The sequence below is a fragment of the Melanotaenia boesemani genome, chromosome 1 (genome assembly GCF_017639745.1).
Source record: "Melanotaenia boesemani isolate fMelBoe1 chromosome 1, fMelBoe1.pri, whole genome shotgun sequence".
Lineage (NCBI taxonomy): Eukaryota > Metazoa > Chordata > Actinopteri > Atheriniformes > Melanotaeniidae > Melanotaenia > Melanotaenia boesemani.
The window spans coordinates 14,315,142-14,329,576 of record NC_055682.1 but is presented as its reverse complement, the minus strand read 5'-3'; the positions used below and the strand labels follow the sequence as shown (position 1 = coordinate 14,329,576).

At 35.4% G+C, this 14,435-nt stretch overlaps 1 protein-coding gene across 1 annotated transcript; it reads left to right on the top strand.

Moving 5' to 3' along the window:
- Window positions 1–2,315: 2,315 nt before the first annotated feature.
- On the top strand, window positions 2,316–7,806 carry psmd14 (proteasome 26S subunit, non-ATPase 14). Its single transcript, XM_041993155.1, has 11 exons — window positions 2,316–2,451; window positions 3,153–3,208; window positions 3,564–3,635; window positions 3,720–3,839; window positions 4,029–4,099; window positions 5,853–6,003; window positions 6,121–6,228; window positions 6,951–7,025; window positions 7,110–7,235; window positions 7,342–7,404; window positions 7,649–7,806. Exons 2-11 carry the CDS (start codon window positions 3,161–3,163, stop codon window positions 7,745–7,747), a joined length of 933 nt encoding a protein of 310 aa, XP_041849089.1. The 5' UTR covers window positions 2,316–2,451; window positions 3,153–3,160; the 3' UTR covers window positions 7,748–7,806.
- Window positions 7,807–14,435: the final 6,629 nt, after the last annotated feature.

Sequence of the window (14,435 nt, the reverse complement as noted above, 5' to 3'; positions counted from 1 at the left end):
GAGTTCAAAGCAGTGTTTCCCACTAGCAGCCATCCTGCTGTAGGTTCCTGCTGGAGATTTATAAAGCGACACTAAAATCCGAAATCCCATCAGGGCACAGGGAGGCTCTTAAAGCATCAGATTTCTCTCCCTTATTTCCTCTGCCTGCAGGATTAAGGTTTCATGCTGGTTTCATGTTCCTGGTAACTTCTGATGTGGCTCGACAAGTCTAATCATTCCTATCTGAATAATCAGCTGCTGATGGCTTCCTGTCCTTGTTGCTATCCAGTTAGGTAGTTATTGATTCATAAGCTAATTATATCGAAGGTGCAGATGATAGATGGGATTTTATATTAGATTAATTATTTTTTCACAAATCAAAGCTATGCTTAAAGCATCTGTTAGCTTTGTCAAATTTAAAATAATCCGATAGGTCAGCTAATCCACAGACTTTGTCTCATTTGTCCATGTATGTGTTGTTTGTCTGGGTAATTCATCAAAAAGCTTTACAAATTACATTTCTCTGCTCTGAGCTGAATTCAATCAACAATAATGATTCAGCAAACAGTAAACCTTTTGGAAAAATAATGGTAGTTTTTGTTTTGTATTAGATCAATTTTAATTAAGTTATTACCTACATGAATTGTAAGTAAAGTGAAAGTATTCTTGCCAAGGTATTATTATTAGATTCATACTATGACAATAAGAAACAACCCAACAGATTTTGAATAAAGCTAAAAGCATATCACTTTAGTGGCAACATAATTGATCACTGAAGAATTAACTCTGGACTGCAAAGGTCAAATAAACGAAGTCAGCCCATTATAAGAAAGCATCTCCTGACTAAGAATGCTACGTGTAATGAATTGTGTTGAGATAGCAGGGGGTCCTGTGAGTTTGAAGAGGGAGGAACTGAGGAATGCAGATGATTATCTGTTCTGTCTACGTCCACTAAAGAATTAGGGAATTTATAATTCCCTTTGGTGACCTCAGAATGCCAGCTGACCTATCTGGCACCACAGGGTGGTCACTGCTGGGTGAAACACCACAAGCCATTCTGCAGAACTGGCGACTTTCTGGGAAGATTCTGTAAACTCAAACAGGGAAGTTTTTTCATGAACAACGGTATCTGATTAGCTAGAGTTTGTGGCTCCACTGGGAATAATGAAATGCTTGCTTGAAATATGAGAAACCACATAAATTATAATGAGGTTTTCTTTTAAGTTCTTGAAATAATAATGCTGTTAAGTAAATTACTGTTATTTTATATCAGTATGACACTGCTGTGTGCACCAAAAGTAAGGATTGTTTGTCACATTCAATTAGATGAGAAAATGGTGATCAAATTATCTACTTACAAAATTATAAACCTGAACATAAATTCATAGATGCTAAAAATGTCTTAATAAAGTCAGGACCAGAAAATGTTACCCAGCTGATCTTGTGATCACAAAAGCAGTGATTTCTGATAAAAAGTTAGTATGGGTCATTACTAATCATTCATATAAATAACAGTAAATGGTACTTTGAAATTATAAAATCATTGGTGACATTTTGGTGTACATATCTGGCCTACAAGACATCTAAACATTGTAGGATGTGTGTGGAGTTCTCAGTCACTGAACACCCACAAATACACTTAAATTATGAATGTCAGCTGAAAAGTGTACACTCAGTAATATAAGATGAAAGGTAGCTGTGTTAGTAAAAAGAGCAATACAAGACAAACTTAGAGGCTCTGCACAAGGGCCAGTACAACACTGAATGTCAGTATGAAAAAGCTATGCAATGAAAGCACACATGGAGAAAACTGCCACTTATTTTCTCTTCATACTTGTTATGCCCAAAGGGACAAAATAACGCCACTATGTTTCCTTTGTCCAAATAACAGGTCAAACCTGTAGGTCAAAATATAAAAAAATAAAAGGACTTTTGCACCTCTAAAGATTAAACTGCATGGCTGCTTTATTTTGGGTCTATATTTCAACTAACTAAATTATTATCAAAAATCTGCTGTTAACACGTTTTAGTATATGTTCATTTAACAATTCGATTTAAGACAAAGGATCAAGTAATGGTTTTTCAGGCCTATTCATGCATTTTGCCTATCTAAATGTTAATGTAAGTAACTAAAGGTATTAGATAAATGCAGATTAGTAAAACATACAACGTTTCACTCTAGGAGTACCCCGATTTTTGCACTTAGTAATATTCCACCTAAAATATACTGATTGTGGTGTACCCTAGTGTCGAGATTCTGCAGTTACCAGCGGGAGCTTAGCGCGGGAGTGGGAGGAGCGTGGAGCGTGTCCTACACGTCATTAGTGCGACGGAAGTAGTTATTCTAAAAAGAAAAAAGAAAAAGAAAGAAAAAAATAGACAATTCTGGCTGATTCATTGTAGCCCGTTGGTAGGATTCGACTTCACACAGAAGAAGACACTCACCTACATACCCAACAGATTTCACAGCAGGTAAAGAGAGTTAATACTTCTTAAAAAAAGCAAGTGTTATTTAACATGGTCGGAATAGCTCAATGATCATTTTTAGATGTCCATCGTCTTTTGCCAGGCTAAGTTAGCATGAGATAGCTAGCGGCTAATGTCTCCATGAGTCGAGCGACTGTAACATAGTACATTATTAAATTACCAATTATTTATTTAATTAGTTTTGACAGCCTGATTTAAATTTTGTTTTTGCCTTATATGTAATATAAAAAATATTTTACGTGACGCTGTAAACATTTGTATTAACGGTCTCTATGTTGTCATTGAGAACGACAACAAGGTTTTTCTGGTCAGACACATTTAGTATTCAAAATAATATCTGGGCTTGTTGTATTAATCATTGCCTAAACCTAAGCTGCATTAAATTACACACACACACACACAAACACACACAAAAGCAAAACAACAAAAACAACACTGAATATTTTTTTCTTGGTAAACAAAATTTTTTTTCCCCACATTTGTCCCAAAGGTTTCCTCAGTCTGACTTCTTATTTGCATTTTAAAAGTCAAGGCAATAGAGGTCGGCACTATGAATGTATATACACTGGCACTATGAATGTATATACGCTTTACTCATGTCATTATACAAGTTGCTGCTGGACACAGATGACACTGATTTGTGTGGTGATTTTTTTTTTTTTTCATTTATTATTATTTTTTTATAGCTCTTATTATGGACCGGCTGCTTAGGCTTGGAGGGGGAATGCCAGGACTTGGCCAGGTAAAAAATAAGTTTGAATCATGTACAGATAAAGAACATAAAGAAGGACTTCAGAAAATCTGAATAGGTCAACATAAAAAAATGATTGTTCAAAAGAGCATCAGTTTTTTTACTAATGGTGGAATCCCCTGTCACAGCAGTAATATGTCCAGTATTTAATGATTATTTCAGTTTAATCTTAAATAATTTATTCTCCTGGTTGAAACCAATGCAGTTTTACCAGAGACCAGATTCAGTCTCATGTTCTTGTGCACAAATCCCAGAGCGATTTATGCATCGTAATGTGATATAACATAGAATTTAAGGTCCAGGAATTTCAAAACCTTGATAGATAATTTCTATTTCGACTTCCCAGGGCCCCCCGACAGATGCACCTGCTGTGGACACAGCAGAGCAGGTGTACATCTCTTCTCTGGCCCTGCTTAAGGTAATCATTCATCCTCAGCACTAAATTTGTAATATATCTGACATAGTACTCATTGGCGTTGTCATTGTGTTTTCTCTTTTTTAGATGTTGAAACATGGTCGTGCTGGTGTACCAATGGAGGTCATGGGATTGATGCTGGGAGAATTTGTTGATGACTACACAGTGCGAGTGATTGATGTGTTTGCCATGCCTCAGTCAGGAACAGTGCGTTTTCACTCCTGCATTATTTCTGACATGCTTAAGAAAATATCCCATCAAGAAGCTTCCTGTAATACAACATGTGCACCATTGTGTTCCTAACATATATCATGTTTGTTAGTAATTTAACAAACAGTTTGTGATACTAAATAAAACTTTGTTTTTCTTGACAAAATGCTGACTTTGTCTCCACAGGGAGTGAGCGTTGAAGCAGTGGATCCTGTATTCCAGGCAAAGATGTTGGACATGTTGAAGCAGACTGGCAGGTAACATGACATAACCATGAGAGGAGGAGAGAAAAAAAAAAAAAAAAAAAATATATATATATATATATATATATACATATATACATATACACACACACATATATATATATATATATATATATATATATATATATATGTATATATATATATATATATATATATATATATATATATATATATATATATATATATATATATATATGTATATATATATATATATATATATATATATATATATATATATATATATATATATATATATATATATGTATATATATATATATATATATATATATATATATATGTATATATATATATATATGTACAGTTCATATGTACAGTTACAGTTCAGGTATGTCTTAATATTTATAAAATCAAATATTTATGACAAAGAAGGATGACATTTTCAGAAATTACTAACTAACAGGTAAAAAGTCAGCAGGATGAATTTAAAGTTGTGAAGCTGCTTCCTTCTAAACACAGAAGGAACAATATCTGATGAATACCAGCATCAGGTGAACATACAGAAAGCAGGATTAGAATCTCACAGCTTCTAGATGGTGAGGAGAGAGAAATATTCACAGTATGCACAATAACTTCCATCCATGCACCTTTAGTGGTTCGTTATCCAGATGTATTGTCTATAAATTCTCTAATTTTGCATTTTTAACTTGACTGTTTAGTTTAACTTCTTGCACCTGCACCCTCCGCTACCGGGAGTTAAGGGGTCAACATCTGGTTTTATGTGTGTAACCTCAGGTCTGTAAATGCAACTATAAACATGTGTGGTATCCACAAAAAGTCCAGAATTTCAGCTAACAGGTCAGTAAAACCATTTCTATGACCACTAAACACAGTTAGGACAACAAACAGTTAAAAGACCAGGTACACACTGTCTAAAAAATATATGTAAACAAAAATTATGGCTTCCTGTGTCCACCTGATGGCATGAACACGAATGAACGACCTCTCTACTGACAGCTGATATCTCACAGATTCCAAAACTGTAAGTTTCACCAGAACCTGAACCAGAGGCAAAAGAAGGCCTAATTTATGCTTCACATTTATAAAACAGTCATAAAATGTCTAACCTTTGCTGTCTTGCCTCAAAACTTATGTCCACCAGGATAAAACTGCATTTAGTAAAAAAAACAAAACAAACAAAAATAACTAAGTTTCTTATATTTTGGGAGCAGTTTCCCATCCAAAAATTAAAATTTTCTGCCCATTTCCATGGGTTTTAAAAGACAAAGAGAAATGTCGGTTCTTTTTCTTCTTTAAGTGTCAGATGGAAAATGTCTCCATTTGAATAAACACGCTCTCTCCTGATTACATAAGACGGACCACTGCAGCAGGACAAGAGACATAAACTACAAGCCTCTTAATGTGGCCAGTGAGCAAGAAGAGGAAAAGAAAAGCCCCAAAACCCTGTGTTAATGCATGTTAAAAAATTAACAGTGTTAATTAATGTGTTAACACGATTATAATGCATTAATGTGCCCAGCCCTAATATGTGTGTGTGAAACAAAACCTTTGTTTTTTTCATCCTGTATGTAAAAAAAAAGAACAAACAGAAAAAAAGATAAGTGCTGAAATGTCATGTTACCTTTATTAGCACCTTAGTAGCTTTACAGGAAGCCTTACTTGTTTTAATGAAATAGACCATTTCCAAAGTGAAACTGACTCTTTAATTGTTTTCTAATTTTGTTTCCTTTAAACACACTTGCTGCTGTTCACCTGTATTGTTCATCAGACCTGAGATGGTTGTGGGTTGGTACCACAGTCACCCTGGTTTTGGCTGCTGGTTGTCTGGTGTGGACATCAACACACAGCAGAGCTTTGAGGCCCTGTCAGAGCGAGCTGTTGCAGTGGTGGTTGATCCAATTCAGAGTGTCAAAGGAAAGGTGAGGATGAATGATGTCTGCTGTAATATAGGTACCAATAGTGCTCATATGAAGTGAATTGTATATTTGAATGATGCTCAATATAGTAAAGGGCCTTCTTGTGACTGTTTTCCCCAGGTTGTCATTGATGCCTTCAGATTGATCAATGCCAACATGATGGTGTTGGGTCATGAACCAAGACAAACCACGTCCAACCTGGGTCATCTTAATAAGCCCTCAATCCAGGTACAGTAAATATTACTGCTTTAGTGTAATTTTAAAAAATAAATATAAAATCTTTTTTTTTTTCAATCAGAATAAACAAGTTAGTGCTTTCAATCTTTTTAAAGTTGTTAACTTTAATAAGAAATTATGTTTGACAGACATCAGATAAGCTCAGTTTGTTTTTGCCTTTAGTTGTTAGGGAAACAGCAGATCGCATGCCATCTCGGTATACTGAGAAAACGTACAGTCCATTGTAGTTTGAAATATTTAGCACCAGTTTCTAACACATCACCTCAGTGTACCGCACATTGTTAGTTTGCATTCTCATAACCTCACAGCAGTATTCAAACATTCTCCTGTGAGCAGCAGGTGACAGTGGTGAGTGGAAAAATAAAAAATAACACAGAAGGAGAGCTGTTCCAACACATGCAGTAGGCAAAATATCCAATAACTTTAATGTGGGACATTATTGCTAATCCCAACAGCTTGACGAAAGGCAACTGAATTTATTTTCTTGGTTCTTGTAAATGTTTAATCTCTCATCCGAAAAGCTTCCTCAGATTTTAGGATTATCCTGGATGACGGAAAATCTACAACATTATTTCAAACGTTTAAAATGTTTCTACTCTTAACTGCTGACCATTTTAGATAATTTCTGAAAGAGTACATCTTTTTTTTTTGTTATGTTTAATTAAACATACTGTGCTTTTTTACTATTTTTTGCCTTTTTTGTGTGTTTTCAGGCTCTGATTCATGGACTTAACAGGCATTACTACTCCATTACCATTAATTACAGGAAAAATGAGCTGGAGCAAAAGGTTTGAGTCCTACACCAAGTATTTGTTTCGGTTCCTTTCATTTATTTTTAACCACCATAAAGGTGACCTGCCGTTCTTCTTTAGATGCTGCTGAACTTGCATAAGAAGAGCTGGATGGAGGGTTTGACCCTGCAGGACTACAGTGAGCATTGCAAGCTTAACGAGACCATTGTCAAAGAAATGCTGGAGCTGGCTAAGAACTACAATAAGGTACAACTTCCAGACTTTGTTCCTCATTTACACAAAACACAAAAAAAGTGCCCCATGTGCAGTTAGCAGAGCATGAAAATGACTAGTTTACTGTGCGCCCCTTCAGGCTGTTGAAGATGAAGACAAAATGACCCCAGAGCAGCTGGCAATCAAGAATGTTGGAAAACAGGTACAAAAAAGAAAAAGAAAAAGATTTATATTCACTCCTGCACCTTCAAGTATGTGAGCCAGACTGACATATTTGTACAAGAAGAGCAAATACAGATCAGGTTGTTTTTTTTATTAATATTTCCTGCTTGTTTAACTGAACTGTGCTGAAACCAAAGATGTGTCAAAACAGCAGCTTTATTTGTTAAAAATGTCTTATATCATTGGTCACATCTGATTGTTGATATTGTCTGTTCCCCTCTCAGGATCCCAAGAGACACTTGGAGGAGCACGTAGATGTTTTAATGACTTCCAACATTGTTCAGTGCCTAGCTGCCATGTTGGATACTGTTGTTTTCCAGTGATGCCGCTGTGTTTAAAACAGTTGTTTTCTTTTATATAAAATAAATGTATGTATCAAATTGAACTTGTGCTTCATTTTTGCTATTTAATTTTACTTTCTCAAGAACTGTTTTAATTATATATTTTCGGTATGCACTTTTGTATCTAGTGAATATTTTCGGGATATATTTAGTTGAGGTTTTTTTTCTTTTAAAATTTTTAACAAGCTATATTTTCACACAGTGACATATTAGTAGAACCCCTTCCTTGGTTCTTTGATGTAATACTCATACTAACCACTAGATGGTGGAAAAGCTATTTATTATAGGGTCAAAAAATACAAGTCAAACTGGAATCATCATCTGAGGTTGTTTCCATTTCAAGAGTCATTCCCTTGTCAAAGATCAGCTCCTTACATGTACCAAAGCATACCAAAGTGAATGTATTTAAATACTTAAAAAATTTCATCACTGAATGCAGAGTTTCTCAAACCATGTCATCTTACAGTGTGGAGATGTTCACATCATCCCAATGTCAAGTCCATTTTGGGATATGTTTTTGTTATAGATTAATTGGACAGTTTTGCAGAGTTAGCAGTAAAATAACAAGGTATGTACATTTTTACAGATTAATTCTACTTACTTTGCACAAATGTAACTTTTTCTATCCATATGGTGTCCTTTTAACTATTGGTTCTTCCTTTAATAATCTGTCCATTGAGACACTGTCCTCCTGACTGAATGTCAAAATTATATATTTTTTGTCACATAAACCGCACAAAAGAAGAATGTGAGTAATGATGTCTTTTTCTGTTTTAAAATGTGCTGATCAGCAAGACCACTGTTTTTCAATTATGCTGAAGTTTGCATATGTAATGCACAATAGACACACTCCCATGTGTGAGTTATCAGCATGGAGAGGAAGTTCAATCTGAGTTAATCTCAGTTTAAACTGCAGGTAAATCAAGTGAAGTATACTGAACAGTATATTGAAGTATACTGTCGTAACAAGAAACCTAAAGTGCAGATTATATCAACCTCACCTCATCCAACAATTTTGTTGCAGAGAGAACTTATGTGTTCATAGTGGGAATAAAGCCTAACAGCCAGTTGCCCTCATGCTTTATTACTATTCGTAGGGAACATAAAAAGAAAGTCTGATGAGTGTACAGGATCTCAGCCAGAGATTCAGCTCATTTCCAGCAAGAACATGGAGCATATGGTCCTCCTCCACTCTCTAGTATATACTAACTAGACAGTTAGGACAGACATTCCCTTCCTCAGGGGGCTCCAGGTTTCATAATATCTGTTCCTGACCAGAATCTCTGCAACCTCCTCAGGAGGAAATTGGTTTCCCCCCTGAGGACAGTTTGAAAAATGAGAAAATTCAACACTATGAAATAAAACACCTTCCCTAAGGCCATATGTATTCAGACCTCACAAAGTTCCATACAGCAAATTTATAACCCATGTGTTGAAGAATAGTTTTGGGACTCCAAAAGATAAAAATCCTGTAAAAAACTGACTGTGCTTTATTAACACTGTGATGCATTTAAAAACTGATTGAGATTCAATGAGTTTACAGCGCGGTTTCGATGCATCTTTAAACTAGTAAATACACAGGAAACAATTCTGTAAAATAGTTATCCTGAATCATACTTATTCACTTAATATTTTCAGATAGATTCAGATTAAATAAGGTCCATACATTCATGGTTCTCTAATGATGAACTGTAATGGCTGAAGTGCCACCACAAGGTTCACATTCACACTTTTCAGAGCTAAATTCCAACACTGACAGGAAATATTGACTTAAAACTTTGTTTAGATGTTTGTGTTACTTCAAGATTCATTAGAGATACTTGACTAATCTCCAGAAACAATGCCTTTAATGCTTTTTATTTTTTTCTATGTTTCAAAGCGGTCTCTTTTCCGAAGCAGAATCAACCAGTTAGGATGCTTGACAGTATGGTCTGTATATTTTCAGTTCCTCTTTAACCCATAGTTACCAAGGTTTACTCATAACAACCTTCTCTGCAGAGACATAGCAGTGAGTCAGCGATGGATGAACTGTGAAAGGCTAATTCACATATTCTGAGACTTGTCTCTGTTTATGTGAGCATGTCGTTCTCACTGTTTGCTAAAAGTGCTGAATCATCATACAGTTTTCATTCTAGCCAGTCGATATAATGGAGACATTTTTAGACGTGTTGCTAACATATTTTTCTGGAAATGCCAGGAGATGTCTCAATATGATTACAGGCGCAGTACAAAGCAGTCCAGCTGAGAAATCATACGGAGCTACGACAACAAGACCACAATGTTATCTTTTGGGAATTGTGATAAGAGACCCTCCCCACCCCCCTAAAAACTTTGGTGTCACACAAGCCCAAACCTGTTTTTGCTCTTTCTCTTGCCTTCTTAAGAAAAGATTAGCTTTCTTCTCAGTGAATGATTGTTGAAGTTGAATGTGCAAATAGTACATAGTCAGCTGGTACTTTGGGCTTTTACTAGCAATTAACTAATGTTGAAGTTGGGCTAATGTCTCCTGCAGCTGGTCAGATCCACCAACATTTTATCCTCCTTATTTAATGGAGGTTCAACACTGAACAACACATATTTCTTTCCAGCACTCTCTCAAAGGACAACTTGTCTCCTTGCTTTCCTCTCTTGGAAAACCACTTTTTAAGCAGGCAAGTTAAAGAGGGAAAATGTAAACAAGGCCAAGGCTTTAATAAACGCTGACATTTTTTTGGTGTGGTTCAAGAGGACAGATCACTCCCATGAGGCCACGGCCAAGTACACAACACTCCACCCCGCCTCAGTGAATAGAGACTGGAGGATGATAGAGTTCAGCCTTTTTAAGTGCATGCTCTTATAGATGAACACTTGAAGGCTGAATAATGTTAAAAACTGTGTTGTTACTGAGCAATTATGTGAAAAACGAGATAAGGCATTTTTGTGATATTGACCCGCTCAGAATTCTTTGTTACTGAATTAGAGTGAAGTCAAATGAGGGAAAGAGTGCTTTCAAGTCCAAAATGATCCCTGAAAGCTTTTTCACATCCAATTTCAGTCTTCACCTCTTAAACAGCTACTGACTAAACAATCTCACCCTAACCCTTAATTGTGATCATGTTTCAAAAGCACTGATTTTTACCTTATAAGTGGCATAGCTTCAGTAATGTTGGACTAGTTGACCACTTTGTTCCAGACTACATTATATATGTGATTTCCATGACATTTTCACAAAACATCTGCTGATGATGAATCCTTTAACTCAGATCTAATGAATTCTTTGAACATCCAGACAACAGGCACAAGAGTAAACCCTTCATTTTGTCTGATGTAACCTCTGTAGTAGCGATTTGTGTTTTCCAACATCTTTCTATTTTATTCATGCACATGGACACAAACAGGTACATATGATCATATACAGTCTTAAGGAATTTGTTACAAATATTACAAAAAGTTTGCAATTTTAACAAGACAACAATGCTAGAGTCCAAATTGGTAGATTTTATGTTTAATTTAATTTTAAAATTCACTTTGTTTTCCCTAGGTGTTTGCCTTTCTTGTGACTTACTCATAGGTTCGTTTTAGGCTTTAAAAAATATTTGGTTGAGCTTGGGAAAACAACAAGGAGATTGTAGAGATTGCCATAACATTCCAATGTGTAATGATGAGGACCATTTATTGAGTGAAATGCAGCATAATTTGTTCCACAACAATTTTGTTCATGTGAATGTTTGAATTTTCATAACCTTGGTTCTACAAATTTAATAGTCAAAGACATAGGTTGCCGTCTCATCCTGTTTGCCATGTTGTGCATGTTAATGTTACAGTATTAACAAAGAAATGATAAACCAAACACTGCATCTACATCAGGCCTTAAATGTTCTTGTGGTCACTGAGTTTCTCAAAATGCACTCGGAAGTATGTAAAGTGGGGGTTTGAGTTTGTGCCCCTCAGTTCCATCTTTTGTGCTAAAACTTTTAAAGAGAACTTCTTACAACATCTCCCACATGGTTAAAATCTCATTTTAGTAGCTTACTGAGGGATCATTTTCTAGAGATAAGAATGCTGCAAGCAGTATAAAAACAAATAAAACTTTTATTCAGAACAGTACTCATGTATTAATAGATACTGCCCAAGACTTCCCTCATTCTACATGCTTCCTAAAGTACACAAAAACTTGGAGAACCTACCCGGAAGACCGATCATCAGTGGCAACGAATCGATTACAGAATCAGCATCTCAATTTGTTGACTTTTTCATTAAGTCCTTTGTCTCAGAACTGCCGTCTTTTATTCAGGACAGTACTCATGTATTAAATAAAATCAAGGACATTGGACCTTCTCTTCTAGCCACAATGGATGTTGAAGCACTTTATACTAATATCGATCACAAAGAAGGATCTTCATCTGTCATTACCTTCCTAGATCTTAAAATCTCTAAAGATATCAACGGAGATTTCTATTTTAAGGAAACTGACGGATTACAATACAATTCAAAGAGCAGACAGCTTCCATCCTCCTTGGCTAATAGAAAACAATTCGTTTGGCCAATTTCAGAGGCTGAAAAGTATAATACAGAAGAAGAGCTTGAAAGTAACGCACAAGACATGAGCCAGAGATTTAAAAAGAGAGGTTATAAACAACAAACTATACTCAAAGCATTTAATAAAGCTAAAAGTCTCCCTAGAGAACAGCTGCTGGTCCCTACATAGAAAGATCAATTGAACCCTAATCAAGTATACTTTGTGACACAATTTAGCAATGAAGCTAATCAAATTAAACAAATTGTTAAAAGAAATATTGAAAAGTGACAGTGTCCTTAGAAAATATGAATAGATATATTAAATAGAAAATTTAATTAGAGGTGGAGGCAGACTTGAAAAACTCTTACAAAGAGAGTCATTCTGGATTTAAACACTAAAAGCTACACAGTACCCAGGTTTGAATGGGGACTTGGATTTTTTGTAATGGTCTTGTAATGTAACTGATTAATCTGTGGTCCCTTAAAGAAGTAATGAACAATATCTATTTATTCTTTAGTAGATATACGTATGACTATGGATGTATATATACATATCTGTTAAATCTGGTCATATTATGCTATGTTAACCTGTTTTTTTTATGAATCTCTGACTGTGATTGTCATTGGCAGGTCATGGGTATCATGTGATCATCTACCTGCCCACACAGAGCAGCTGTTGGTGATTGCCTATTTATACATGAATTAAGCTGCCAGACAAACATTTTGCTACTTGCCCTGACGAAGGCCTCTTAGGCTGAAACGCGTTGGCATTGATATGTTTTTAATAGATTAGCCATGAGATAATAAAGGCTTTTTATTTTCTGCCTTCTTGAGTGCCTCAGTAATCTTTTCATGAGTCAAACAGAAATTATTTAGTTCTAAGAGTCCTTCACAAGATTTTTTTCATTTTGTCCAAATGTCTATGTTTACTATGACACCAATACACGGTGATAATCAAAGAGAGTTAGAAGTGTGCAGTGTTACACTCAATTTTTGCACGCAATTTAAACTTAAAAACAGCTAACAAATGTAATTTTTGGTGAGTTGAAGAGCTTGTCTGTTTGCTCTGTTAGACTTTAAAACGAACCATACTGCAAATGAGACTGTGTTTTTATGATTGTTCATTTAAACTGATGTATGTGAACTTTGGCATGTTTTATTATGAACATCTGGATGAGTATCTCTTTAGGGTTATAAATACTCATCCATCAACCCAGATCTGTTTTTTGAAAGTCTCTAAAGAGCTTTTTCTTTATCCCAACTGTGTTTCACCTTTCTTCATAACCCATTAAACGTGGCCAACTAAAGTTGATGTGAGCCGTTTGGGCATTTCAGTGTAATGCAATCTGTCAGGCAGCTGTGTTATATCAGCTTTAAGTCAGACTCTGTTCTTTGCAGACTGCCCCATCAGTCAGAGTGCCCTTAACCTGCAAATATCTTCACTTTCTCAGCACACTTTTTCAGCCAAGAAATAAACAAATGCACTCTTTGCAGTACGTACTTGCAGCATTTTCTGGCAATTATTATTGTATACAGCATGTGATAAATGGTGCCTGCTACTACTGTTTAAAAAAAGACATAAAAAGGGGGTATGGCATGCATGACAGGAGAAATGTGGACCAATTTTGCTTCATGATTTAGATAAAATTCAGTATCAAATTTAGTTGTTTAACTTTAGGGAGCATAAGTGGATTATGGAGATGGTGAAGCAGTTAGAATACTTCCAGAAATATTTGTGATATGACTGAATTTGTTCCTCATGTTGAAGGAATAAATACTTCTGTGCTACAGGGCAGAATATTTTATTGAGCAAACAAGAGAGGAAATGAGCAATTTAATAAGTAGGAAATGCAGGGTGTGGTAGTGGTGCATATGAAAAATAAACTGAAAACATAACACGATTAAAAAAATTTTCATCTAGGATGTTTCTACTTATAATAAAGCAACCAGAGGAGCTTCAGTGTTTAGTTTAGTGGAGTGACATAACAGTAGACTTACAAGTATAAAAGACATAGTGCAGGAAAAGCAAAGATAGTGGTGCAACTGTTCTATTTACATCCACACTTACACAAAAGATGAGATGCTGTGTAAATAACAACAGAAAGTAAATTCTCATGAACAATACATTATTCACAACAGAACGTGAGACATTTTATTGTTTCATAAAAATAAT

Bases quoted from the DNA above. Each gene is read 5' to 3' on its own strand.
- psmd14 (XM_041993155.1), top strand. From the start codon at position 3,161: ATGGACCGGCTGCTTAGGCTTGGAGGGGGAATGCCAGGACTTGGCCAG. The intron at 4,100-5,852 runs GTAACATGACAT...ATTGTTCATCAG, and splicing joins ATGTTGAAGCAGACTGGCAG to ACCTGAGATGGTTGTGGGTT. The intron at 7,405-7,648 runs GTACAAAAAAGA...TTCCCCTCTCAG, and splicing joins TCAAGAATGTTGGAAAACAG to GATCCCAAGAGACACTTGGA.